The following is a 26953-nucleotide window of genomic DNA, read 5'->3' as shown; positions in this document are numbered from 1 at the left end:
TTAGCTATGACAAACATGTTCAAAGAACAAAAAGAAATCATGTCTAAAAATTTAAAGTATGACAATATCTCACTAGAAAATATCAATAAATACAAATTATAAAAAATTCAAAGAGAAATTCTGAAGTTAAAAACTATAATAAGTGAAATGAAAAATAATCACCAAAGAGGCTCAACAACAGAGGTAAGCAGGCGGAATAATCAGCAAACTTGAGCAAGTCAATTGAGATTATCCAGCCCAAGAAACAGAAAGAAAAAAGGATAAAGAAAAATTAACAGACCCTCAGAAAGCTATAGTACACCTTCGAGTATATTAACACACACATCATGTGAGTCCCAGAAAGACAGAGAGGAGGGAAGAAATAATAATGAAGAATGATTACAAAGAACTCCCCCAAATTAATGGAAAACATTACTATGCATATCCAAGAAGCTCAACAAACTCCAAATAGGGCAAACTCAAAGAGACCACACTTAGACACATCATAGTCAAACCATCAAAAGACAAAGATAAATGGACTGTATGAGAGCACAGAGAAGTGGCTCATCATCAGAAGGGATTCTTGGTAAAATCAATAACTGATTTCTCATCAGAAACTATGGAGGCCAGAGGCAGTAGGATGACATATTGAACGTGCTGCGGGGGAAAAAAACCTGTCAATCAAGAATTCATCAAACAACAAAGGTAAAATTAATAAATTTCCAGATAACCAAAACTGAGAGAATTTATCACTAGCAGCTCTACCCTACAAGCAATACTAAAGTGAGTCCCTCCTTCAAGCTGAAATGAAACTACACTAGATGGTAACTCAAATGCACACAAAGAAACAAAGAATACTAGTAAATATGTAAATATAAAGACAGTATGAACATATTTTTATTTGTAATTCCTTTCTTCTCTTAAGAGACAAATTCATGTAGTGATAATTATAAAATTGTGATGATAGATTTTAATGTATAAATATATATTTTGGGGGTGCCTGGGTGGCTCAGTCGGTTAAGCGTCCGACTTCAGCTCAGGTCATGATCTCGCAGTTTGTGAGTTTGAGCCCCATATGGGGCTCTGCAGTGAAAGCTCAGAGCCTGGAGCCTGCTTCAGATTCTGCGTCTCCCTCTCTCTCTGCCCCTCCCCCATTCTCTCTCTCTCTCTCTCTCTCTCTCTCTCTCTTTCTCTCTCTCTCAAAAATAAACATTAAAAAAATTTTAAAGACCTATTTTGTATGATAACAGCAAAAAGGAAGTAGAAGGGAAAAGAGCTACATTAGAAAAAGTTTTTGCACACAACTGAAATTAAGTTATTAATAGGAACAAGTTTGTTTTAAGCTAAATTGGTAATTGTGGTCCCTGGAGTGACCACTGAGAAAATAACTCAAAAAAAAGAAAAAATGCAGTAAAAGAAAAGTGAGGCAAAGAGGAGAGGACAGTCTGCAGAGCCATTCAGGAGGCAGAGTCATTGGAAACTTATGTCAGATGAAAGTGAGACATTCTCCTCAAGGAACACATAGTCTAGTGGAAGAATCTGAAAAGTGAACCAAAAAAAAATAGCCGTTTTGTGTCCAATGACTGGAACATAAAATAAGGAAGGGGAGTCATAGGAGACGAGGCTGAGACTAGATCATGAAAGGTAAGGAATGATCTTTGTTCCTAAAGTATTAGGATTCATTTAAGGAATTGTGAGAAAAGAAGCGGCATGATTTTGAGCAAAAAATTGCCTGTGAGGCATTAGGGAGACGCACATCAAAACAACAAGATACCACTTCCCATAATAAAAACAGGTAATAATAAATGCTGGTGAAGATGCGGAGAAACTGGAACCCCCGGACACTGCAGGTGTGAACATAAAATGGGGCAGCCTCTGTGGAGGGCAGTTTGATAATTCCTCAAAATGTTAAACAGAGGGCTACCATCTGACCTAGCAATTCCATTCCTAAATATATACCCAAGAAAACTGAAAACCCGTATCTGTCAAAAAACTTATATGAATGTCCATAACGGTATTATTCATAGCAACCTAAAAGTAGAGAAAAACCAAATGTCTGTCAACCAATGACTGGATAAACAAAATGTGGTATAGCCACACAATGGAATATTATTTAGCCACAAAAGGAATCAGGTACTGATACAGGCCACAATGTGGATGAACCTTGAAAACATTTTAAGTGAAGAAAGCCAGACACAGGCCACATATTGTATGATCTCATTTATATGAAATGTTCAGAGTAGGCAAATCTATAGATACAGAAAATATAGTAGCGGTTACTGAAGGATGGGGGGGTGTGGGGTGTATGAAGTTGTTGGAGAAGGAAACAAGGAGTTAATGGTACGAGGTTTCTCTTTGGTGTGATGAAAATGTTCAAAAGTTAAAGAGTGGCATGGTTGCACAACTCTGTGAATACATTAAAAACCACTGAGTTGTACATTTTAAGAAGATAAGTTTTTAAAAAATGTAAATTTTATGGTATATTAACTGTATCTCAGTAAAGCTGTTACAAAACAAAAACCATGACTAGTTATTATTTCACACCTAGTATAATGAGTAAAATCAAAAAGATTAGAAATACTAATGTCGGCAAGGATACAGAACATCACCGTCGGTCAAAGGCTAAAACAGCACAAGTACCTTGGAGAACAGTTTGGCAGTATCTCATGAAGCGAAACAGCCATCCACCCAATGACACATCCACCCAACTCCTCATTATTTATTCAAGAGAAGTGAAAAGTCATGACTACAGGACTTGTACAGGAATGTTCATAGAACCTTATTTGCAACAATCTAAAAATGGAAACCCCCAAATGCCTATCGACAGAACAGATAAATTATGCTGTTATTTATACAACGGGACACTACTCAGCAATTAAGAACAAACTGATCAGTACAGGACCATGGATGGTCCTGTAAAATCATTACCTTGATGGAAAGAAGCCAAATACACACACAGGAAAACTATACTATATGATTCTATTTACATAAAGCTAAAGAGCAGGCAAAACTAATCCATCATGGTAGGAAAAAAGACCATTGGCTTCCGGGGCAGATCAGAGGGGAAGGGGCACAAAAGAATATTCAGAGGTAATGCAAGTAATCTTGGTGGTTATACAAGTTTATAAAATTGCCAAAACTAACCAAAATGAATACTTAAGATCTGTGCGTTTTATTGTATGTAAATTTGATCCCAATTGAAAAAAAAGAAAGAAAAGTATGTGAAAAATAAATGTTTTACTGAAATATTCAGGGGTGAAGTGATAGGATGTCTGTCTGGGATAAGTTTTAAATACCCCAGAACAAAGACTAGAGGAGTCAGTTAAAAGAAGACTGGCATACACTGATAAACGTTAAAACTGAATGATAAGTACATCACGTTTATACTCTTCTCTCCAGTTTTGGATATCTTTGAAAATTCCCATAATGAAAAGTTAAAAGGCATTCACTCATAAATAAATGAGTATTTCTTACTGTAATTCTGTGGCACAAGTTCTGGGCTCTTAGGAGTTTTCAACTTGTAGGATACATCTCCAATATTAACTGTATCACCTAAAAAGAGAAAAAGGAAACATACCTTTACAAGAGACAATAAAACAACACACTATGCCTTTCCCAACAACGACTGCCCTGAGGACTTTATAGAAATGCACATGTCTGCCTATGTTAGGCCCCATCGACACACCTATGTCAGCCACTATGCTCTAAAACTTGTATCCAAAGTATAAGTTATATAATGGAGAAGTGACGCACTGGGGAAATTCAGATTTTAAATGCTACATTAGCAAAAAAAGGTGAGGTACTACAGATTTATCAATTTATTATTTTCTCACTAACAGCAACACTAATAAAGTCAACAATACAGAAGAATGCATTTTAAGATCATCCAAAGCATCCAAAAGGTGGCATCTTTAATACAAATTACAAACTTATTACATCTTTATAAGTTCCTATTTTTTCTATAAACATGTTCCCCAGCAACATAATCCAAAAATTCAATATTTCTAGGAAAGCCCCAGCCTATATGCCAAGAATTTCTACGTGAAACCAGCACAAAACAGGCAAAAGTTCTCAGTAGATTCTACATGGTTCTAATTTTAAGTAGCATTAATTTGTGGCTGTGGCTGATCTTCTAAAGTGCAGGACTAAACCAAACAATCTCTGCTTTGCTCTCTCCAACAGCAAAATAGACATACTGATCCCATCTGCACCTGGTACTTCCTTTGTAAAGGGCTCAATGATACTTAGGAAAAGTAGCTGTGCAAAACACAAATTCCAACATTGCCAGTTGTGAGCTAGTTAGGTGTCCCAGAGACTAAGGCCTTAAATCATCGTAATAACAAAAACTGCCAACATTTGTTGAATGATTACTATCTGCTAAATACTTTATACATTCCCAGAATAACCATATGAGACAGAGGCTTTACAAATGAGGAAATCGGCAACTCTGTAAAAAAAACTAAAAAAGATTTTATAGATGAAGAAATGTATTATAGCTAAGTGAAAAGTTGAGAGAAAAGTAGAAACATCATCTAAAACTCAGGTGTACCTTCTCGTACAGAATATGTGTATATTTAGAGTGTAAATCAAAGGAATTTTCCTGTGAATTAGTCTAGACATCAGCTAATACTTACTGAATACTGGCTATTTGGCAAATATTGTTATAGACACATTATTTATGTTACTTCATTTAATCTTGGCTCTAAGCAACCTGTGATTCCTGGAGTTATTTCATATAACTGCTACAGCAGAAACCCCACCTCAAATTAGAATAGTAAAAAGGCATTGCAACCACAATGAGGTACCACCTGACACTTGTCAGAATGGCTAAAATTAACAATTTAGGAAACAACAGATGTTGACGAGGATGCAGAAAAAGGGGAACACTTCTCCACTGTTGATGGCAATGCAAACTGGGGAAGACACTCTGGAAAACAGTATGGAGGTTCCTCAAAAAATTAAAAATGGAACTACCCTACGACCGAGCAATTGTACTACTAAGTATTTATCCAAGGGATACAGATATGCTGTTTCGAAGGGGCACATGCACCCCAATGTTTATAGCAGCACTATCAACAATTGCCAAAGTACGGAAAGAGCCCAAATGTCCATTGATGGATCAATGGATAAAGAAGATATGGTACATATATGGAGTATTACTCGGCAATCAAAAAGAATGAAATCTTGCCATTTGCAATTACATGGATGGAACTAGAGGGTATTATGCTAAGTGAAATTAGTCAGAGAAAGACAAACACCATATGATTTCACTCATATGTGGAAACAAACAAAACAGAGGAACATAAGGGAAGGAAAAATAATACAAAAACAGAGGGAGGCAAACCATAAAAGACTCTTAAATGCAGAGAACAAACTGAGGGCTGCTGGAGAGGAAGTGGGTGGGGGTGATGGGCATTAAGGAGGGCACTTGTTGGGATGAGCACTGGGTTATGAATCACTGGGTTCTACTCCTGAAACCAATACTACACGGTATGTTAACTAACTTGAATTTAAATAATTTTTTTTAAAGGTACTGGAGTTTGTTACAGCAGTTATAGGAAATAGCTCACAGGAGCCATGGGTTACTGAAGAGACCACGACTCAGTTACTAGTCCACAGCATGGTAGAGAAGGCAAAGGAGAAACAGAAGTCACACAAAGTCACACCTTAGGAAAAGCTCACTGAGACACTGTCCCTTGTACCACTAGACCCACACCTGGGACATCATAACCAGAGGACAACTTTTTCCCCCATTTCATTTTGGTAATTTTTAAACCTGTAGGAAAGTTGGAAAAACACTATCTTAAGTTACAGAAATCATGATTCTTCATCTGTAGTCTAGTCTTCAGATACATCTTCTAACAATAAGGACACCGCCACAGGTAAACTGTTCATACAGCCTCTGCGTAATTCCCTCATGACTCAAGAGTCCTGGGCAGGGCAGTTAACTGGCGGAGCCAAGGTTACTACCCACAGCCTGGCTGCAGGAGGCAGGCAGGAGGAAGAGCTGACCACTGTGATTTCCGGGGTAGAGTCGGAGCGCTGCCTCCTTTCAAGACTTACACCATAGGGGATTCTACCACTTTCTCCTTCTCCCCCCATCTCCTAGCCCCATCACCTCCTCTATTTCCTTCCTACCTCACCATGACCCCAAGTCTTCCTTGCTTGCTCTGCCTCTTCTCCTCAACTTCCTAACACTGCGTGCAGAGGCCCAGTTCTAGCCTCTTTTCTATTCCACCTACCACCTCTCCTTGACGAGCTCACCCAGTCTTACATCTTTCAATGCAACTAATATATTGCTGGCTCTCAAATTTGTATCGCTAACCCAGACCACTGAACTCCAAACATGGATACCAACAGACACTGAGATGCCTAACATATGTTAAACCTAACATATTCAAAATTGAGCTTCTGATCTTTACACCAAAATATGCTCTACGCACAGTATTCCCCAGTTCTGCAAATGGCAACTTACTCCTTCCAGGGGCTCAAACCAGAAATCTTGCAGCCATTCTTAACTTTTCTCTCACCTAACACATCTCCTGCCTCAACCCTTGCACCCTGCAGTTTATTCTCAACAGAGCAGCCACAGTGATCATAATAAAATAGGAGTCAAGTAATGCAAGTCCTTGCTCAATCCTCATCTTTGCAATGGTCCGAAAGGCTATTTTGATCTCACTCCGCCATTTCCTCTTACCTCATCTCCTACAAGTGTCCTCCTGACTTATTCTACTCCAGCCACACTGGCCTCCTCACTATTCCTTCAACATGTCAGACTCATACTCATTTCAGGCTTTTGCACTGGATTTTCCCACTGACTGAAATGTTTTTCCCACACATATCCATTTAGCAATCAGGGCCCAACCATTTGTGAAGATGGGGCAAGGATAGTGCAGTATCCTGGGACTAGCAATAACAGGAAGCCATGGCCACCACTAGGCCTGTAAGGACCTAGTGCAAGTAGAAGGGGACAGTGCCTGCAGAGAAAGTATATTTAGAAAGCTTCCTAAGTGAACTGTGACCCTTTGTGGAGGAATACAGCAAACCTATGGTGGTGACCTGGCAAGGAGGAGGCTGGGGAATAAACAGGAAACAAAACTTGACAGAACTAAAAGTAGAACTAGATAAATCCATAATCATACTTGAATATTTTAATATATCTCAGCAATTCATGAAGAACAGGAAAAAATAGAAGGATATAGAAATAAGAATACTTCTTTCTCAGCCTTTGGCTAAAATCAACTGGAAAATAGGATAGAGAAGATATGAAAACACGATTAACCATTCAACATAAATGACTTTTACAGAACTCTGCACCCAACAAGGGCAGAATACATATTTTTTGCAAATACACATAAGACATTCACCAAACTAGATCTTAGGCTGGACCGCAAAGCAAATCTTAATAAATGTCAAAGGGATGAAATCATACAAAATATGTTTTCTGATCAGAATGTAATTACCTAGAAATCAATAACTAAAAGATAACTGGAAAATCTCTCAACATTCGGAAATCAAACCAAAGGCTTCTAAAAAAAAAAAAACCCAAAGAAGCAATCACAATGAAAATTGGACTTGTGAAGAAATAAGGATAGCGATCTAGTCATGCCTGCTGTAGGCAAAGAAGAAAATGACATTCATAGGCAGTAGGTATTTGACCTTCCTGCCTCAAAGCTGATGTTCTTGGCCACCTTCTGTTACCATGCTATACTTTTCCTGAGTTATCTAATCCCTGCTACTGGCCCAACTCTGACCTCTGTACACTAAAGCCTTAAACGTCCCCTTTGGCTCAGATCTCTCTCCTGAGATCCATATCTATCAGCAGGCTACTGGACATTCTTAGATATTCTAGAGATAATTCAACTTTAACATGAGAAAATCAGAACTTTTTACTTTCTGTGTGTGTTGTCCAATTATGTCCAATCAGCTCTACCTCTTCTATTCCTATCTCAGTGATTGATGCTTTATTCCCTGGCCTGAAAGTTCTTCCACAACTCTCTCACACCCTTTCCCTTCAGACCCCTACTCCTCAAATCTCTTCATCTCCCCGTTGAACTTTCCCTAACTTTTCCTTTTGCATGATCTCCACCTCCATCAAGAATTGATCCTCTCATTCCTGTCTTTCTGCTAGCACAGTATCTGGCTCATGCTTCTGTAATAGCATTTCTCACACTGTATTACAAGTATTGATTATTGTTCCTCTGCAATAATTCTCTTTAAGTTAGGATACACACTTCCTAAGGGTCCAGAGCACGGCAGTCTTAAGGAGATCAGTTTCTAGATCCGTTCTTCCCGAATGCTGACCTGACAGAACTGGCCCTGCAGGTCCTTCGTTCCCAGAGGCTCTTTCAGAAGCCCTCCCCCTTACATTTCTACAGTGGATGGTGCACTGCTCCAGTGGACTAAACAAATGAGGCATTTTCAATTATGGTCTAGGAGAAGCTTCCTTTAAAGATTATTCAAGTCAACATAAACTGCCTCAGAATAGTTTCTCCATGTCTTCCATATTCCTACTAAAAGTGAAGAGTAGCTTTAGAAATGCCTGAAGTATTTTTGGCCTGTGTCAGATACAGTATATTGCAGAGTAGGGAAGCGGGAGTTAATATTGTCAAATAATCCAAGATGGGAGAGCTCAGAGTGCAAACCTGGCTTTTTACGTACTTAAAGGCAAGCTGCTTTTTACCTTTCCTCAATTCTTACCTTGAGAACACATACTATTCCTACACACACACAAGAAGGCACTTCTGAACACCTGAAGCAGCACACATAATTGATGCTGCTCAGTTTTAATGTCACTGAAGTAACTGTCAGTACTACCAAGATTTTCACAATATGGTGGATAAAGACCACAGAAAAAACTTTTAAATGTCTGTTTCAGATCAGATAGGTGTCTTTCAAAAGCCTGTTAAAAATTTCTTCTCAAATGTCATCATGAACCATTCATTCCAATTACAGTCATTCCTCATCTTATAAAATGGCTATTTTCTAACTCTTACGGTGAAAAGGACATACTACCTTCTGAACCAGTTAGTTCTCATTTCACTAAATACAGTGTCAAAGCTGGATCATGAGGTTTAAACAAACTGATGCATTTATTTCTGATTTTTATACATGATTTTAATTGTTCTCTAAAACGCATCAACAAAGTTTATTACACATTGAATAAAACAATATCATGTCTTCTATCAGAGACCTCACTACATAAATAACTTCCTTTAACTATTACATTACTTATAAATTATACTAAAAAATAAAACTGCAAAGCATACATTATGAAATCGATGACTTAAATATGTGACCACTAGATTTTACTGCATTTAGTAATCTAGCCTATAAAATGTGGCCTGCAATTTCTCATTCAGTGGTTTTTTTAACATTCCTTATTATATATACTAACACATTCATTCGAATTGAAAGGAAAAATGTTTTTTCTGTCAGAAAGCCTAATTAAGCTGATTGAATTGATAATACAGGCTACCTTTTTTAATTATGAAAACTAAAATTTGATTAAAAAGTACTTAGGCACGCGCTCTCTCTCTCTCTCTCTCAAAAATAATTAAACACTAACAAAAAAATTTTTTTAAGAATTTATGTTTCGGGGCGCCTGGGTGGCGCAGTCGGTTGAGCGTCCGACTTCAGCCAGGTCACGATCTCGCGGTCCGTAAGTTCGAGCCCCGCGTCAGGCTGATGGCTCGGAGCCTGGAGCCTGTTTCTGATTCTGTGTCTCCCTCTCTCTCTGCCCCTCCCCCGTTCATGCTCTGTCTCTCTCTGTCCCAAAAATAAATAAACGTTGAAAAAAAAAATTAAAAAAAAAAAAAAAAAAAGAATTTATGTTTCAACTGGCTGCTATTTGTAAACTCACTTTATACTTCTCTCTCAAAACAACTTAGAGATCCATAAGTGGCTCAGCACTGAGGTAAAATGATCAAAATGCCCGAAGAGCATGAGATAAAAATGACCTGAGGGAAGATGGCAGCGTAGAAGGCCTCTGGGCTCACCGTGTCCTGCTGATCACTTAGATTCCACCCACACCTGCCTAAATAACCCAGAAAACCGCCAGAAGGCTAGCAGAAAGGATTCTCCGGAGCCAAGCGCAGACGAGAGGCACGGAAGAGGGTAGGAAGGGCGGAGAGGCGGTGCGCGCTCCACGGACTGGCGGGAGGGAGCCGGGGCAGAGAGGCAGCCCGCCGGCCAAGCAGAGGCCCCGAGTCTGGCTGGCAAAAGCGGAGGGGCGGGACGGAGTGTGTTTGGACAGCAAGCGGGACTTACCATCTGGAAGGTTATAAGCTAACAGCTCTGCTCAGAGAGCGGGAGGCCTGGGGGACAACGGGAGGGAGAGTTGTTGAGCCCCGGAAGACAGAGCGCAGCTCGGCGGCGGGGAACAAAGGCGCTCGCCAGCGCCATCTCCCTCGCCCATCCACCCCCAAAATCCCAAAGGAAACCAGTTCCCGCCATGGAACTTGCTTGCCACGGATCTTGCTTGCACCCAACGCTGTGCTTCTGCGGATCCATCCCTCCGGCGGGTCTTACTCCCTCCTGGTGCCGCAGGGCCCCTCCCAAATCGGATCTCCGAAGGAAAAGCGAGCTGAGCCTGCCCCTCCCGCCCCTGTGCACCTTGCCCATCCACCCCAGCTAATACGCCAGATCCCCAGACTGATCCCACAAGCCTGTCAGTGTGCAAGTAGCCCAGACGGGCCACGCCACCCCACAGTGAATCCCGCCCCAAGGAGAGGGGAAGAGAAGGCACACACCAGTCTGACTGTGGCCCCAGCGGTGGGCTGGGGGCAGACATCAGGTCTCACTGTGGTCCTGCCCACCAATGCAAGTTATTCAAGACAGCACAGGGGAAGTGCCCTGCAGTTCCACACCACTCCAGGGACTATCCAAAATGAGGAAACGGACGAATTCCCCTCAAAAAAACCTCCAGGAAATAACGACAGCCAACGAACTGATCAAAAATGATTTAAACAATATAACAGAAAGTGAATTTAGAATAATAGTCATAAAATTAATCGCTGGGCTTGAAAACAGTATAAAGGACAGCAGAGAATCCCTTGCTACAGAGATCAAGGCACTCAGGAACAGCCAGGAAGAGCAAAAAAATACTACTAATGAGCTGCAAAATAAAATGGAGACGACCACAGCTCGGATTGAAGAAGCAGAGGAGAGAATAGGTGAACTAGAAGATAAAATTAAGGAAAAAGAAGAAGCTGAGAAAAAGATAAAAAAAAAATCCAGGACTATGAGGGGAAAATTAGAGAACTAAGTGATGTACTAAAGAGAAATAATCTACGCATAATTGGTATTCCAGAGGAGGAAGAGAGAGGGAAACATGCTGAAGGTGTACTTGAAGAAATCATAGCTAGAACTTCCCTGATCTGGGGAAGGAAAAAGGCATTGAAACCCAAGAGGCACAGAGAACTCCCTTCAGACATAACTTGAATCGATCTTTTGCACAACATATCATAGTGAAACTGGCAAAATACAAGGATAAAGAGAAAATTCTGAAAGCAGCCAGGGATAAACATGCTCTAACATATAAAGGGAGACCGATAAGACTAGTGACAGATCTCTCTACTGAAACTTGGCAGGCCAGAAAGGAATGGCAGGAAATCTTCAATGTGATGAACAGAAAAAATATGCAGCCGAGAATCCTCTATCCAGCAAATCTGTCATTTAGAGTAGAAGAAGAGATAAAGGTCTTCCCAAACAAAAACTGAAGGAATTCATCACCACTAAACCAGCCCTACATGAGATCCTAAGGGGGATCCTGTGAGACAAAGTACCAGAGACATGGCTACAAGCATGAAACCTATGGACATCACAATGACTCTAAACCCATATCTTTCTATAATAACACTGAATGTAAATGGACTAAATGCACCAACCAAAGACATAGGGTATCAGAATGGATAAAAAAACAAGACCCATCTATTTGCTGTCTACAAGAGACTCATTTTAGACCTGAGGACACTTTCAGATTGAAAGTGAGGGGATGGAGAACTATTTATCATACTGGATAGTATTGATCATATCTATCTAGTATCTATCATACTGGATAGATTGCTACTGGAAATCAAAAGAAAGCTGGAGTAGCCATACTTATATCAGACAAACTAGACTTTAAATTAAAGGCTGTAACAAGAGATGAAGAAGGGCATTATATAATCATTACAGGGTCTATCCATCAAGAAGAACTAACAATTATAAATGTCTATGCGCCGAATACGGGAGCCCCCAAATATATAAAACAATTACTCACAAACATAAGCAACCTTATTGACAAGAATGTGGTAATTGCAGGGGACTTTAATACCCCACTTACAACAATGGATAGATCATCTAGACACATGATCAATAAAGAAACAAGGGCCCTGAATGAGACATTGGATCAGATGGACTTGACAGATATATTTAGAACTCTGCATCCCAAAGCAACAGAATATACTTTCTTCTCGAGTGCACATGGAACATTCTCCAAGAAAGATCACATACTGGGTCACAAAACAGCCCTTCATAAGTATACAAGAATTGAGATCATACCATGCATATTTTCGGACCACAATGCTATGAAGGTTGAAATCAACCACAGGAAAAAGTCTGGAAAACCTCCAAAAGCATGGAGGTTAAAGAACACCCTACTAAAGAATGAATAGGTCAACCAGGCAATTAGAGAAGAAATTAAATATATGGAAACAAACGAAAATGAAAATACAACAATCCAAACGCTTTGGGATGCAGTGAAGGCAGTCCTGAGAGGAAAATACATTGCAACCCAGGCCTATCTCAAGAAACAAGAAAAATCCCAAATACAAAATCTAACAGCACACCTAAAGGAAATAGAAGCAGAGCAGCAAAGACACCCCAAACCCAGCAGAAGAAGAGAAATCATAAAGATCAGAGCAGAAATAAACAACATAGAATCTAAAAAAACTGTAGAGCAGATCAACGAAACCAAGAGTTGGTTTTTTGAAAAAATAAACAAAATTGATAAACTTCTAGCCAGGCTTCTCAAAAAGAAAAGGGAGATGACCCAAATAGATAAAATCATGAATGAAAATGGAATTATTACAACCAATCCCTCAGAGATACAAGCAATTATCAGGGAATACTATGAAAAATTATATGCCAACAACCTGGAAGAAATGGACAAATTCCTAAACACCCACACACTTCCAAAACTCAAACTGGAGGAAATAGAAAGCTTGAACAGACCCATAACCAGCGAAGAAATTGAATCAGTTATCAAAAATCTCCCAACAAGTAAGAGTCCAGGACCAGATGGCTTCCCTGGGGAATTCTACCAGACATTTAAAGCAGAGATAATACCTATCCTTCTCAAGCTATTCCAAGAAATAGAAAGGGAAGGAAAACTTCCAGACTCATTCTATGAAGCCAGTATTACTTTGATTCCTAAACCAGACAGAGACCCAGAAACCCAGTAAAAAAAAAACTACAGGCCAATATCCCTGATGAATATGGATGCAAAAATTCTCAATAAGATACCAGCAAATTGAATTCAACAGCTTATAAAAAGAATTATTCACCATGATCAAGTGGGATTCATTCCTGGGATGCAGGGCTGGTTCAACATTCGCAAATCAATCAACATGATACATCACATTAATAAAAGAAAAGATAAGAACCATATGATCCTGTCAATTAATGCAGAAAAAGCATTTGACAAAATTCAGCATCCTTTCTTAATAAAAACCCTCAAGAAAGTCGGGATAGAAGGAACATAAACATCATAAAAACCATTTATGAAAAGCCCACAGCTAACATCATCCTCAATGGGGAAAAACTGAGCGCTTTCCCCCTGTGATCAGGAACACGACAGGATGTCCACTCTCCCTGCTGTTGTTTAACATAGTGTTGGAAGTTCTAGCATCAGCAATCAGACAAGAAAAGGAAATCAAAAGCATCAAAATTGGCAAAAATGAAGTCAAGCTTTCACTTTTTGCAGATGACATGATATTATACATGGAAAACCCGATAGACTCCACCAAAAGTCTGCTAGAACTGATACATGAATTCAGCAAAGTTGCAGGACACAAAATCAATGTACAGAAAGCAGTTGCATTCTTATACACTAATAATGAAGCAACAGAAAGACAAAGAAACTGATCCCATTCACAACTGCACCAAGAAGCATAAAATACGTACGAATAAATCTAACCAAAGATGTACAAGATCTGTATGCTGCAAACTATAGAAAGCTTATGAAGAAAATTGAAGAAGATATAAAGAAATGGAAAAACATCCCATGCTCATGGGTTGGAAGAATAAATATTGTTAAAATGTCAATACTACCCAAAGCTATCTACACATTCAATGCAATCCCAATCAAAATTGCACCAGCATTCTTCTCAAAGCTAGAACAAGCAATCCTAAAATTCATATGGAACCACAAAAGGCCCCGAATAGCCAAAGTAATTTTGAAGTAGACCAAAGCAGGAGGCATCACAATCCCAGACTTTAGCCTCTACTACAAAGCTGTCATCATCAAGACAGCATGGTATTGGCACAAAAACAGACACATAGACCAATGGAATAGAATAGAAACCCCAGAACTAGACCCACAAGGGTATGGCTAACTAATCTTTGACAAAGCAGGAAAGAATATCCAATGGAAAAAAGACAGTCTCTTTAACAAATGGTGCTGGGAGAACTGGACAGCAACATGCAGAAGGTTGAAACTAGACCACTTTCTCACACCATTTACAAAAATAAACTCAAAATGGATAAAGGACCTCAATGTGAGACAGGAAACCATCAAAACCCTAGAGGAGAAAGCAGGAAAAGACCTCTCTGACCTCAGCCGCAGCAATTTCTTACTTGACGCATTCCCAAAAGCAAGGGAATTAAAAGCAAAAATGAACTATTGGGACCTCATGAAGATAAAAAGCTTCTGCACAGCAAAGGAAACAATCAACAAAACTAAAAGGCAACCAACGGAATGGGAAAAGATATTTGCAAATGACATATCAGACAAAGGGCTAGTATCCAAAATCTATAAAAAGCTCACCAAACTCCACACCCAAAAAACAAATAATCCAGTGAAGAAATGGGCAGAAAACATGAAAAGACACTTCTCTAAAGAAGACATCCGGATGGCCAAGAGGCACATGAAAAGATGCTCAACGTCGCTCCTCATCAGGGAAATACAAATCAAAACCACACTCAGATATCACCTCACGCAGTCAGAGTGGCCAAAATGAACAAATCAGGAGACTATAGATGCTGGAGAGGATGTGGAGAAACAGGAACCCTCTTACACTGTTGGTGGGAATGCAAACTGGTGCAGCCACTCTGGAAAACAGTGTGGAGGTTCCTCAAAAAATTAAAAATAGACCTACCCTATGACCCAGCAGTAGCACTGCTAGGAATTTACCCAAGGGATACAGGAGTACTGATGCATAGGGGCACTTGTACCCCAATGTTTATAGCAGCACTCTCAACAATAGCCAAATTATGGAAAGAGCCTAAATGTCCATCAACTGATGAATGGATAAAGAAATTGTGGTTTATATACACAATGGAGTACTACGTGGCAATGAGAAAGAATGAAATATGGCCCTTTGTAGCAACATGGATGGAACTGGAGAGTGTGATGCTAAGTGAAATAAGCCATACAGAGAAAGACAGACACCATATGGTTTCACTCTTATGTGGATCCTGAGAAACTTAACAGAAACCCATGGGGGAGGGGAAGAAAAAAAAAAACAACAGAGGTTAGAGTGGAAGAGAGCCAAAGCATAAGAGACTCTTAAAAACTGAGAACAAACTGAGGGTTGATGGGGGGTGGGAGGGAGGGGAGGGTGGGTGATGGGTATTGAGGAGGGCACCTTTTGGGATGAGCACTGGGTGTTGTATGGAAACCAATTTGACAATAAATTTCATATATTAAACAAAAAAGTATTTAAACATGATAAAAGCATTTTCTCAAATACTATACTGGCAAAGGTATACTGAATGAAGGGTTCATTTTATCACCTCTTTTCTGAGTACATTAAACAAGCAGCCTCTACATGAGGAAAAAACCATAACCTTTTGATAAATTTTGGTAAAGCTTTTTAGTGAATCTTACAGAAATTGAGGCAGAGTGATGGTACTGGCTGGTTAGGTCAGTGACTCTACCTGCCAGTCAAGTGGTTTCCAATTATTGGCTATGAACAAAACTGAAAAGGCTATAATCAAGTTGTCAGTTGATAGACCACTAAAAATAACATTTTTGATAATTAATCAACATATTACTTTTGGCTCATATATAAAAAGTCTGTAAAGAACGGAGTGATATTCCTATATCAAAATTATATACATTGCAGCAAAATTAGTACTCAATTAGGAGCTATTAATTACATTAATATTTAACTGGGGAAAAGCACCACTCATGTTGTTGACAGGTACATTTCCACAAAATTTTACATTTTTTTAAGAAATTTGAAACATATTGATGTTCTTTTGAACAATTATGCTTTAATAATTGTAGTGATAGATATGTTTTAACACTTAAACATTTTTGTGCAGAGAAATCTAAAGATAAAACATTTTAAGAGTAAAAATATTAAGATAAAATTATGATGAGTAGTGGTAATTGAAATATAAATTCAAGGAGATAAAAAAAAAAAGTAACATGAGCTTCCTGATAGTTAAACATGAGCTTTTTAATCTATTTTTCCAAACAGAGATAGTGGCTAACATATTACTAGGATATTCTAATTTCACTTAAAAGATACACTTTCAAGACTGTTAAAAGTTTTTATTTTAAATGTCAATATTTACAACACACTGGAAACACTGTACTCTGCAATTATTTATTCTTTTCAGGAAAATTTCTAGATATCAACTTCAAAATATAAAAGGAATACATATTTTCAAAATCCTTTGAGGAGGTAAGTGTGAAAATTTTTGAAGACCACTGTTCAGTCTGTAAAAGTGTAGCATTTTGCGGGCAGGGCCTATGTTTTAATCACCTTTGTACCTTTGTAAGAGCCAAAAATAATATCTTAAACCAACTGGGTATTCAAGAAATGTTTGGTAAATGAATACGTGAATGAATATAGCTTTTAATTAAATACTGTTTTCTTAATTAAGTGTTGTTTTAAGCCCTAGATCACTGATTTTCTGCACTGAGAACAGCCTATCTTTCAAAAAGCTCAGAAATCAAGTCATTTGTAAAGACTTGATTTAAATGAAGTAGTGTAAGTATGACTCTAAAGGGAAGTGAAAATACTTATATAACACAATAGGTAATACAACTTAGAAGAAACTAAGGTATACCTTTCTTCAAATACACTATTTTGGTTAAATACAATCATCTTTTTAGACACTGTAGCTAATGATATAAGATACTCATAATGGAAACTACTAGAATAACTAGAATGGGTTAACAAATAAGTACAGATTGTTATAGAATATACTGCTTAACACTTAATTACATTTATTACAAATAATGCAAAAAAGCAACCACATGTAACTAAGATTACTTAAATCCCTGTATACAGCATACAAACTCTCACACAAATACTACCACCAATAAACTGATATGTGTTTTATTCAGGCATGGAGTATCGATTTGAAAATTAAAAGCCCTGAAAAGAATCCAAAAGATAAAACCTTCCAAATGAAATTAACTTTAAGGTTCATTTAAAGTAATAAGGTTTGATTTTATCACTTGCAATCATCCTACTTTAAAGGAATTTCCCAAAGGTTTATAGGAAAATAATCTCTATATTCAAATAATAATTAATAGTGTATTTTATTTTTTTTAATATTTATTTATTTTGAGAGAGAGAGTGTGTGAGCAGAGGAGGCAGAGAGAGAGACACAGAATCGGAAGCAGCCTCCAGTCTCAGAGCTTGACATGGGACCCGAACTCAAACCGCGAGATCATGACCTGAGCCAAAGTCAGACGCTAAGCCACCCAGGCGCCCCAATAGTGTATTCTAAATAACACTTATTCTTGTAAAACCCCTTTGGATATTACACACTTGAGTTTTAGTAGACAGCTGTTTTGTTTTACCTACTCAATATTCTTTCCCTTTTGACAACAGAATCCCTCTATCCAGTGGAGAACCCATCCCATCTGGTTTGGGTAGAGTTTATACCATTAATCCCAACCTTTATCCCTGCACCAAAACCTCCAGAAGTGAATATCCTGCACAAACTTGTCAGAATATTCCACTCTCTGGCCACAGTGATTGTTTTAGAGATGGACACATGATCCAGGCTTGGCCAGTAAGAGTTCTCACAAGGATTTTTGTCAGAGCTCAAGGAAAAGATGTTCTTTCTCTCTTTAAATTTTTTCTTAATGTTCATTTTTGAGAGAGAGGTGGACAGACAGAGTGTGAGCCGGGGAGGGGCAGAGAGAGAGGGAGACAGAATCCGAAGCAGGCTCCAGGCTCTGAGCTGTCAGCACAGAGCCCGATGTGGGGCTCGAACCCACAAACAGTGAGATCATGACCTGAGCCGAAGTTGCTTAACCAACTGAGCCACCCAGGCATCCCCCTCTTTTTCTAACAGTGTGAAGTGTAAGGACCATCAAAATCTGGGGCTGTCAGTAAGGCTATCATTGCTACCACTTGAAGAAATCCCAACAGATGTTGAAACCAATACAGCAAAAATAAAATCCAACAAATGGAGAGTAGAAAGGAGGCGGGGGGGGGGGGGGAGGGAGGGGACCACGGGGAAGGGCAGAGAGGGTCCAAGCCCTAAAGACGCTTGAACATCCTACATCTAGCTTGAAACCATTAGATCTCCCACCTATGTGAACCCATCACCATGTTTTTCTATGCACATTTTCCCCTGGGGGAAGGCAATCACTCTTGGTTAAAAAGCACTGGTTTAGTGTCACCACTTTTTTTAATACAAAACTTAGACCCAAGAGAAAACCAAATATATCAGCAATTTCCAGATTAGTCGGCATGTTCCTAACACGGGTCTTCCCAATAATTTATTAAGTTACAATTGCTTTGGGATTTTACTGCTAAATGCTTTAATATAGAAGGGTCACAATGTCCTCAGGGTCAAAATAGCCTACTGCAAGTTTAAAGTAGTTAATAATTTTCCCAAAGTTCAATACCTAGTAAATACAGAGCTAAGACCTGAACCATCATAATGTAGTTTTTCCCTTTACACTGTATTCTTCATGAAGCAGGAGTTCTCTATTTCCCCTCCCCAAAGTCATTACTTCTATTGTAGCTCTGGAATAAAATCACAACAAAATGCATTATGGGTGGATGTCTATTGCACTTTTTATATATTTAAAAACAGACAACCTGTGGCACCTGGCTGGCTCAGGTCAGTAGAGCATCCAACTCCTAATCTCAGGGTCATGAGTTTGAACCCCACATTGGGTGTAGAGATTTCTTTAAAAAAAAAAATAGAAAAGTAGGCAACCTGAATGTCCAACAATGAAAAACTGGTAAAACAAATTATATGAATAAATATATGACTTTAGGATCTACTTAAAATGAACACGTGTAGCAATATTTACCACTTTGTTAATATGTTACAATAATGGTTAAGTGAGAATTATAAAAAATACATGATCCTATTTTTAAAAAAGAAATGTGCAGTTGTACAAATATATGTATTTCACAAAATCTGATAATATTAACACCATAAAGTTGACAATGATGACTTTGAATGGGAGATTATATCTCAGGGGATTTGTCTGCACTTTACTTTTCAACAATGAACACAATTTCTTATACAAAAAGTATTTTTAAAGATTCCTTTATCAAATGTATTAATATACAAAAGTCATAAAAGATAAACCAGAGTCCCTTTAATAACAATGGTGTTAAATGACAGCACTAAACATGTCATGGTGGATTACACAGAGTTATGCTTCCAGGTTTATCATTTGAGCCTGCTCCATGGTATATCTAAACAGTTTACTGTCAGAGTTCCACTGAGCCAATTTACTTGCCTCCATCTGTGAAACCCTACAATAATCTTTATTGAAAATTCTTTGCAGTAGCTAACCTCCTTGTAAGCCTCTTTGTTCCTAAAACTAAGAGACAACACTACCAATTGAAGCATAAAGAGATACAAAGAATTTACAAATTATCGATACTTAAAACTATCCAATAGCAAAGGACAAAAGGCAGTGGGTTTTGGGATTTTTTTTTTTTTTAACATAAATGACCCTCTCTTCTTTACCAGGCTTTATAAAGCTCCTATCTTGAAAGCCAACAAGGCAATTCCAGCCTCTCCTGGAAGGAAATAGTTAAAACTCTGATAGTTTTAAACCTAAAGTACCTGGTTTCCTTCTCTGTATGAATTTTAGTATTATAAGTCACTGAGTGCTTGTATCATGTCAACACGATACAAAGTGTTGACAGGTACCAAAGGAATATAAAGATAAATAAGACATACATACAGTCCAGGAAAGATAAGAACAGCATAGAACATGAATCTACTGCTTATGTACCCCAATGCTCTTTTTCCAATCTACAAGGAAGCAAGGTCAATTACATGCAGAGATGAGTTACTGGTCACATGTGTATATGCAGCTGGGAGCATCTTTCCAATCTAAATTGTAATTCATTACATCACAGTGCTATTTGTGGCTTTTATTTTGTCTATCTATGACCTCTGGTTCAAAATGAGACACTCCAACCTTTATGACCAACATTATGTCCCAGGGTAGCCAAGAGCTTGCCTCCAATTTACCTGGCTCTCAGCTGTTCTTAATAGAGTCCAGATCTCTCATAAGGTTCCAAATGAATTTACTCAGTCTTCACACCTACAACATTGGGCATCTTTGCAACAGCAAGGCAAGTAAGTTTAGCACAATTTACTCCTTGTGGTCTGATTCTAACAGTCAATGACTAAGTCTAAGAAGTTAATATGTTGCCTATAATGTGTTCATGAGTCTCACATTTTAAGCAAAGCCTGTACTTTGATTTGTTGGACATAATGTTGAGGACAGTTTTAATGTTTTTATAATCACCACGTATTATTCATGTACAAAGACCAATTTTTTTAAAGGTCATATGACTTAACTTTTTCCCGTATGCCTAGCCAGCTAGCTGATAGTTTTAAACCTAAAGTAACTGGTTTCATTTCATCTAAGCCAAGGAAACAGAACAACTCTCCCATAGCTAAAAATATATATACTAAGAATAATAAGCTAACTTTCATTGAATGTTAACATGTGCCAGGAATTATATGAACTAATTAAATCCTCATAATAATCCTATCAAATATACTCTTTTTATCCTCATTTAAGAAAACTGGGACACAAAATTAAGCAACCCACCCCTCAGATCTCCATATCCAGATGGTGCAGAAATGGACTCCAACCCATACTGTTTAACTCCAAAGCCCAAGTTACAGATTATGCTGCACTTCCACCCTTGTCCTCCCTGCTTTCTAGGACAAAGAAGCAACAAACAAACAAAAAACTCTTAATATCACAATAGTCACAATAACTGGTAAAGGAGCAAAATTTGAAATCACAAAACGAAAAAAAAAAATTTGTTCAGTAAATGAATGAATGGATGGAACATACGGGACCTAAACCTGGCAAGGAAAATTATTGGGGCCAGTCTTTGCAAGAACAATGAAACCTACAACTTCCAAGTAAAAACGTCTGGTATTCTAAGCAGCAATGACACTGACAAAATCTTGCCTAGAATCACTTTGCCATTCAAGAACAGCCAACAACATACATCCTTCCCCTTAACCAGCACAAATGCTCTAACTGCAGCATGTAACAAAAAAAGATTCTGAAAACCAGCTCTAGTATAACCAAAAGGGAAAAAAAAAAAAAAAAAAGGCTGAGTTGAGAAATCAGACACGTGATTCTAAAGCAGTCACTAGCTGTGTGATCTACTGCAAGCCAGTTTTCCCTTCTGGGTCTAAATTACCTCATTGGTACAATCAGGAGTTTTAAAATTAAGTTGTGATTTTCAGCTCTAATAAGATGTGAACACTTTGGGAAAGGAAAACTCCTGGAAAATTCAGAAAGGCTTGCGTATACATTTAAAACACTGTTAACGATGGGATCCTTGGCGAGAACATACACTTCTAAGCCGCCACTAGCCCTGGTTGGAACGTGACACAGACTGGCTTCCAGGCCCTTGACACTCTGAGAGCAAGGTCAATCCCAGGTTTCAACAATTTCTGAGGGCTCCTGCATTAAACCCCAGCGTGTACTGTAGTCCAAATCAGCATCCCAGGGATAAAAGCAGCGGAGGGGGGAGGCGAATGCACTATTCCAGGTCTTCATAAACCTTAGCCCAGATCCCTCGGACTACAGAATGAGGCCCAGAGAGTGCAAGCGCCTTGCCTCGCGATACACAGCAGTTAGCCGCGAGGTGGAAACTAGAATGTCTTATGTCTTGGCTTCCCGCGCGGCGCTCCTTCCCAAGCGAAGCAGGAGGGAGTGGGGTGCAGAGGACCGCAGGGGCCCCGCACAGACCGCAGGGGCGGCGGGGACGTCCCGGGGTTACCTGTGTCGGCCCCCGCCCCGGCATGCAGCAGTCTGACCTCCGACCCGCACCCGTCTCCGCCGGGCCTGCCCCGCACCACCTGCCGCAGGAGCAGCCGCATGCGCCGCGCGGCCGGGCCGCCGTGGCCGCCGGGCGCCCCGAGGAGCAGAAGCCGGGACTGCATGGGGCCGGACGTGTTGCCGGGGCAGGGGAGCGGGTCCCGAGCGAGCCGCGTCCGGGACGGGCAGAGTGAGGCGGCGCGGCGAGCGGGACAGGAAGCGGCTCCGCGCTGCGTCCGCCGGAAACTCCTTCCCCCGGCGCGGCCGGCTCGGCAGTCTCGGGCCGGCCGGACCCCAAGCGGACCGAGGGAGCCCGAGAAGCCCGCACCCGCCGCCGAGGGACGACCCGGAGCAGGTGCGGCTGAGCGCTGAGTCCTACAGGCCGCCCGGGTGCCTCTGCGGCGGAGCTGGGGGGACTTGGCTCTGGTGCGGGTTCACCTGGCTTCACCAGGCCGGCTTCCAGTCGTTCCCCTGTAGTCCTGTGAACTCGGAGTTCAGGAAATGCCCCCAGGTACTAGGACTGTTTAATGGTGTGACTCTTCAGATGCTTTTACCAAGTCTTCCCTTCCTTTCTTGGTTAATGGCCCAGTCTTATTATATTGCCCTTTTCCTGTAGGCTGCTTCAAATCCTTTTCAGAAATTGAGTCCGTACCCTGGAGATTGTGGGAACTCTCACCTATTTCCATGCATTGTAACCATACCTGTGTTTCCATACAGCATTTGAAAGCCTTGTCCTTTATCTTTTTTTTTCCCCTGTATGCTTGTTGTCTTGTATTTTTTTTAAATTTTTTTTAACGTTTATGTAATTTTGAGACAGAGAGAGAGACAGAGCATGAATGGGGGAGGGTCAGAGAGAGGGAGACACAGAATCTGAAACAGGCTCCAGGCTCTGAGCTGTCAGCACAGAGCCCAACGCGGGGCTCGAACTCACGGATCATGAGATCATGACCTGAGCCGAAGTGGGAAGCTTAACCGACTGAGCCACCCAGGCGCCCCTGTTGTCTTGTATTTTAAAGGCAAAACTCACATCTTGGTGATTTATACAAATTGTCAAAATGTCAGAAAGGACCCAAATCAAGTACTTGTTCAGTCATTCTGCGGTGGAAGTGTTATATAAACATAATTTATGTCGTTAGTAAGAGAAAAAAGTAGGACACTGGTTAAAGCTGACTCCCTGTCACACATGCCAAAGGCAGAAGAGGTCCTACCACAAAGCAGACTAAGCCTAATATCTCCAAATGTCTCCACAGCATCTCCAAAATGTCAGGAGTGAATTGGCCAACGCAAAATGTTTAAATCAGGTTACTCCAAACCAACAGCAAACCAAAAGAATGCAGAGGGCTTCACTTGCAGTTAGAGGCCTTGGTAATTCTGGAGTTGTCCCTATCTGAAAATCTATATTGAGCACCTGCCGTGTCATAACCCTGTGACAGGTGCTGAGAGGTGATGGGTGTCTGTAAAAGAACAACAGTGCTGGATAAGGCTTTGTGCATCTTGTCGAGGCCTTGGACCTAAAGGGTGAAGGCTGAAACAGGCTTCTAACCTAGTTAAGGGGCTGAAAATCAAGGTAAATGTTTGCATAGTACATTGCAACATGGTTTCATATGCATGTTCTCCTGTAATCTTCACTACAGCCCTATGAGACTGCTAGGAGAAAAGGACAGAAATGTAAGATGTAGGAGTTTATGAAATGTTTTTCCCACTTTGAGTTCATACTGTGCCAGGTATTATGCTAAATACTTCAAAGCATTACTTCATTTCACACAGGCCTTTATTATCTATCCTGTTTCATAGGTGAAGAAACTGAGGCTGGAGAAATTAAGTTCCTTGATTAGGACATCTCTACTTAATCTTACTGGAATCCAGTGCACACTTGAAACAGTAGAAAAACAATGTAAGGTAATTTAGCAAAGTGCTAAAAGCTCTTGGAGTCGAGGCAATGGGGAAATCAATACAGGTTTACAAACAACATTTTTCAAGCAACTGTGGTATAAATGGTACCCTTCTGGGTACTATGTAGTCATGGGCTCACATCAAGTGAAGAAGACAAATACACAAATGAGTTATAATACAATGTGTAGGATACTACATGTTTAGGATGTTTAGACTCAAGGTACTCTGGGCTAGAGTGCTTCACCAGGGAGAGGTCAGTGAGGTTTCACAGAGAATTTAATGATTAAAATGGGTCTTGAAGGATAGTTGAGATCTTTTCAAGTGGAGAAAAGGGCAAGTCATATCTGGCAGTAGGAAAAGCATTGACAAAGGTACAGAAAGCTGGATATACATGGCAAGACTGAGAATCAGTGATTCACTGTGTCTGGAGGTCAAGTACATAAAAGTTGGTAGAGATGAGCCTGGAAAGAGAAATTGGGGCCATATTGTATGTGAGGTGAAAGAGTTTACATATTAACCTCCAGGAAATGGGAAAATGAAGATATTTTAGAGTGACAGATCTGCAATATGAGGGGAAATTTGAGCCAGAGAAAAAATGACACCTGAGCTTTATGTTGAATTCCACTTTAGATTTGGATAAACAAAGAAGTGGGTATAGAGCAGAAGCAGGGGCTTGGAGTCCTGACAAGCATTGTCAATTTATAGGGACAAAGAGACCAGCCAGGTGAAAAAGGCATAATCTTAGGAGAGCACGAGTGGGGGAGGAAAAGATTATACAGTGAAAAATCTTGAATGGCTTGATGAGGTTGGAAAGTTGGACTTCATCACATAGGTAGATTGGGTCCCCTGGTTGTTTTGATCATGTTTTAGATATGAAATGAATTGTGAATTGAGTAAGTAAGAAAGGAAGCATCAAATTCTAGCTATGTGGCAGTAAAAATAGTCTCTGCTTGAAACAGTGAACCCCAGCTGGTGGCAATGAGTCTGAATGGGGAAAAGTAGACCTCAGCAATGTTTGAAAGATAAATCAAAGGTCCTTGATTTAAAAAGACGTCTATCACAACCTCTGTGTAATTTCTCTCAAATTCTCACTAAAATAACTGGTCACATACTTAAAAAAAAAAAAAAAAAAAAAAGCCAAGCTACCAAAAACTGGGATTGTTAACCTTTTTCCAGAGTCCAGAAGAAATATTTTTCCTACCATATTAATGTAACTCATTGGAAAATTCATTTAATAATCTATAATATATATTATAATCTATAATCTATAATATAATATAATAATGCTAATAATATTAATAATTATTAATATTAATAATAATCTAGTAATGCTATGTCTTATTTTTAAAAGGTAGGTGCTTCATCCCTCCTTACTGTTCACCCTCCTGGGAAATCACAGGTCTGCACCTGTGCTTCCCAAAATTCAGTGTGCATCCTGATCATCTGGAGAACTTGTTAAACTATAGATTCTCAGGCTTCACTCCCCACCCTGAGATTCTGACTTAGTAGGTCTGAAAAGGCCCAAGAATGTGCATTCTTGGCAATACGTATAAGAGATAACCTGCATGCCACACATTTTAGTCATAAAACTAGATAACAGTTCTCTCCATTGTTTTGTTTTGCTCTAAGTCTGTCCCACCTATTCATCCTCTTCAGCACTTTTTCTAAAACAATTTGTGAGTGCTCTCCCCTTATCCACAATAAAATAAAATAAAATAAAATAAAATAAAATAAAATAAAATAAAATAAAATAAAATAAAAACTGAACGGGGAATTGGAGAAGAGAGGAAAGAACAGGTGATGGCTCCTTTATATCATGAAATGATTTTAGACAAGGACATGGCAAGAATAGCAGCCCTGAGAAGACTTTAAACTGGAGAGTTCTTGAACTCCCATCTATTCAGAGAATAGGAAGGAACCCAACAGAACCACAAGATCCATACCCTGCTAGATCTTAAGATCTGTGAAGGGGATTCCACCAGCACACAAGGGGACAAACGAGGGCAAAGACAATTTGACCAGTCTGTCTGCTGGCAAACACCAGGTCAGGCTAGGTAGAACATTCTGTATCCAAAATTAAGTAAAAAAGAGGATAATGGAATCCATTTTAAAAATAGTATACTATGGAACAAAGAAAATAAAATAGCATGTCAATTTAGGAGGTACATAAATCACTGAAAATTTATTACCCTGCTGAGGGGGGAAAATGCCACTTGCCATGGTTAAGGATACAAGAATACATAGCCTTTATGAAATAAAAGTGAGCAAGAACATGAGAAGTTGAGAGAGAGAGATGAGAAGGGTAAGAAAGGGTAAGAAAGATAAACTAGAAGAACCCCCACCCCCTGCAAACACTTAATGCTGGAAAAAATAGTTTAAAGCAGCACTTAAAATGAACTTGGAAGCTTATGAGAAAGTAGGGAAAATTCTGTAAATCGACAAGTAAATCTGGGAGGAAGAGTCTGGGAGGGTGAGGAATCACCAAAGGTGCTGGATGCCCTGAAAACCTCTACTGTCCCAGGTGCCTATAGCTTTAGGTGACACACAGGACAGGGAGTGGACTAAAGACCCCAGCAT

The 26953-nt window shown here is 39.5% G+C and overlaps 1 protein-coding gene across 1 annotated transcript in view; it reads right to left on the bottom strand.

Moving 5' to 3' along the window:
• The window catches only part of VWA8 (von Willebrand factor A domain containing 8), a 374773-nt gene extending 350797 nt beyond the window's left edge, over nucleotides 1-23976 (bottom strand). The window contains exons 1-6 of the mRNA XM_047074862.1: nucleotides 23831-23976; nucleotides 22227-22962; nucleotides 21861-22081; nucleotides 21251-21363; nucleotides 5696-5755; nucleotides 3454-3531 (exon numbers count right to left, since the gene is read on the bottom strand). Of these exons, the coding sequence (XP_046930818.1) occupies nucleotides 3454-3531; nucleotides 5696-5755; nucleotides 21251-21363; nucleotides 21861-22081; nucleotides 22227-22962; nucleotides 23831-23976 (1354 nt within the window). The remainder of the gene's footprint in view (nucleotides 1-3453; nucleotides 3532-5695; nucleotides 5756-21250; nucleotides 21364-21860; nucleotides 22082-22226; nucleotides 22963-23830) is intronic.
• Nucleotides 23977-26953: the final 2977 nt, after the last annotated feature.

Source organism: Lynx rufus, unplaced genomic scaffold (genome assembly GCF_022079265.1).
Source record: "Lynx rufus isolate CCGP_SWC_20201006 ecotype Redwood Valley unplaced genomic scaffold, mLynRuf1.p SCAF_1, whole genome shotgun sequence".
Lineage (NCBI taxonomy): Eukaryota > Metazoa > Chordata > Mammalia > Carnivora > Felidae > Lynx > Lynx rufus.
The sequence above is the reverse complement of the archived record's forward strand: the minus strand, read 5'-3'. Positions and strand labels throughout refer to the sequence as shown.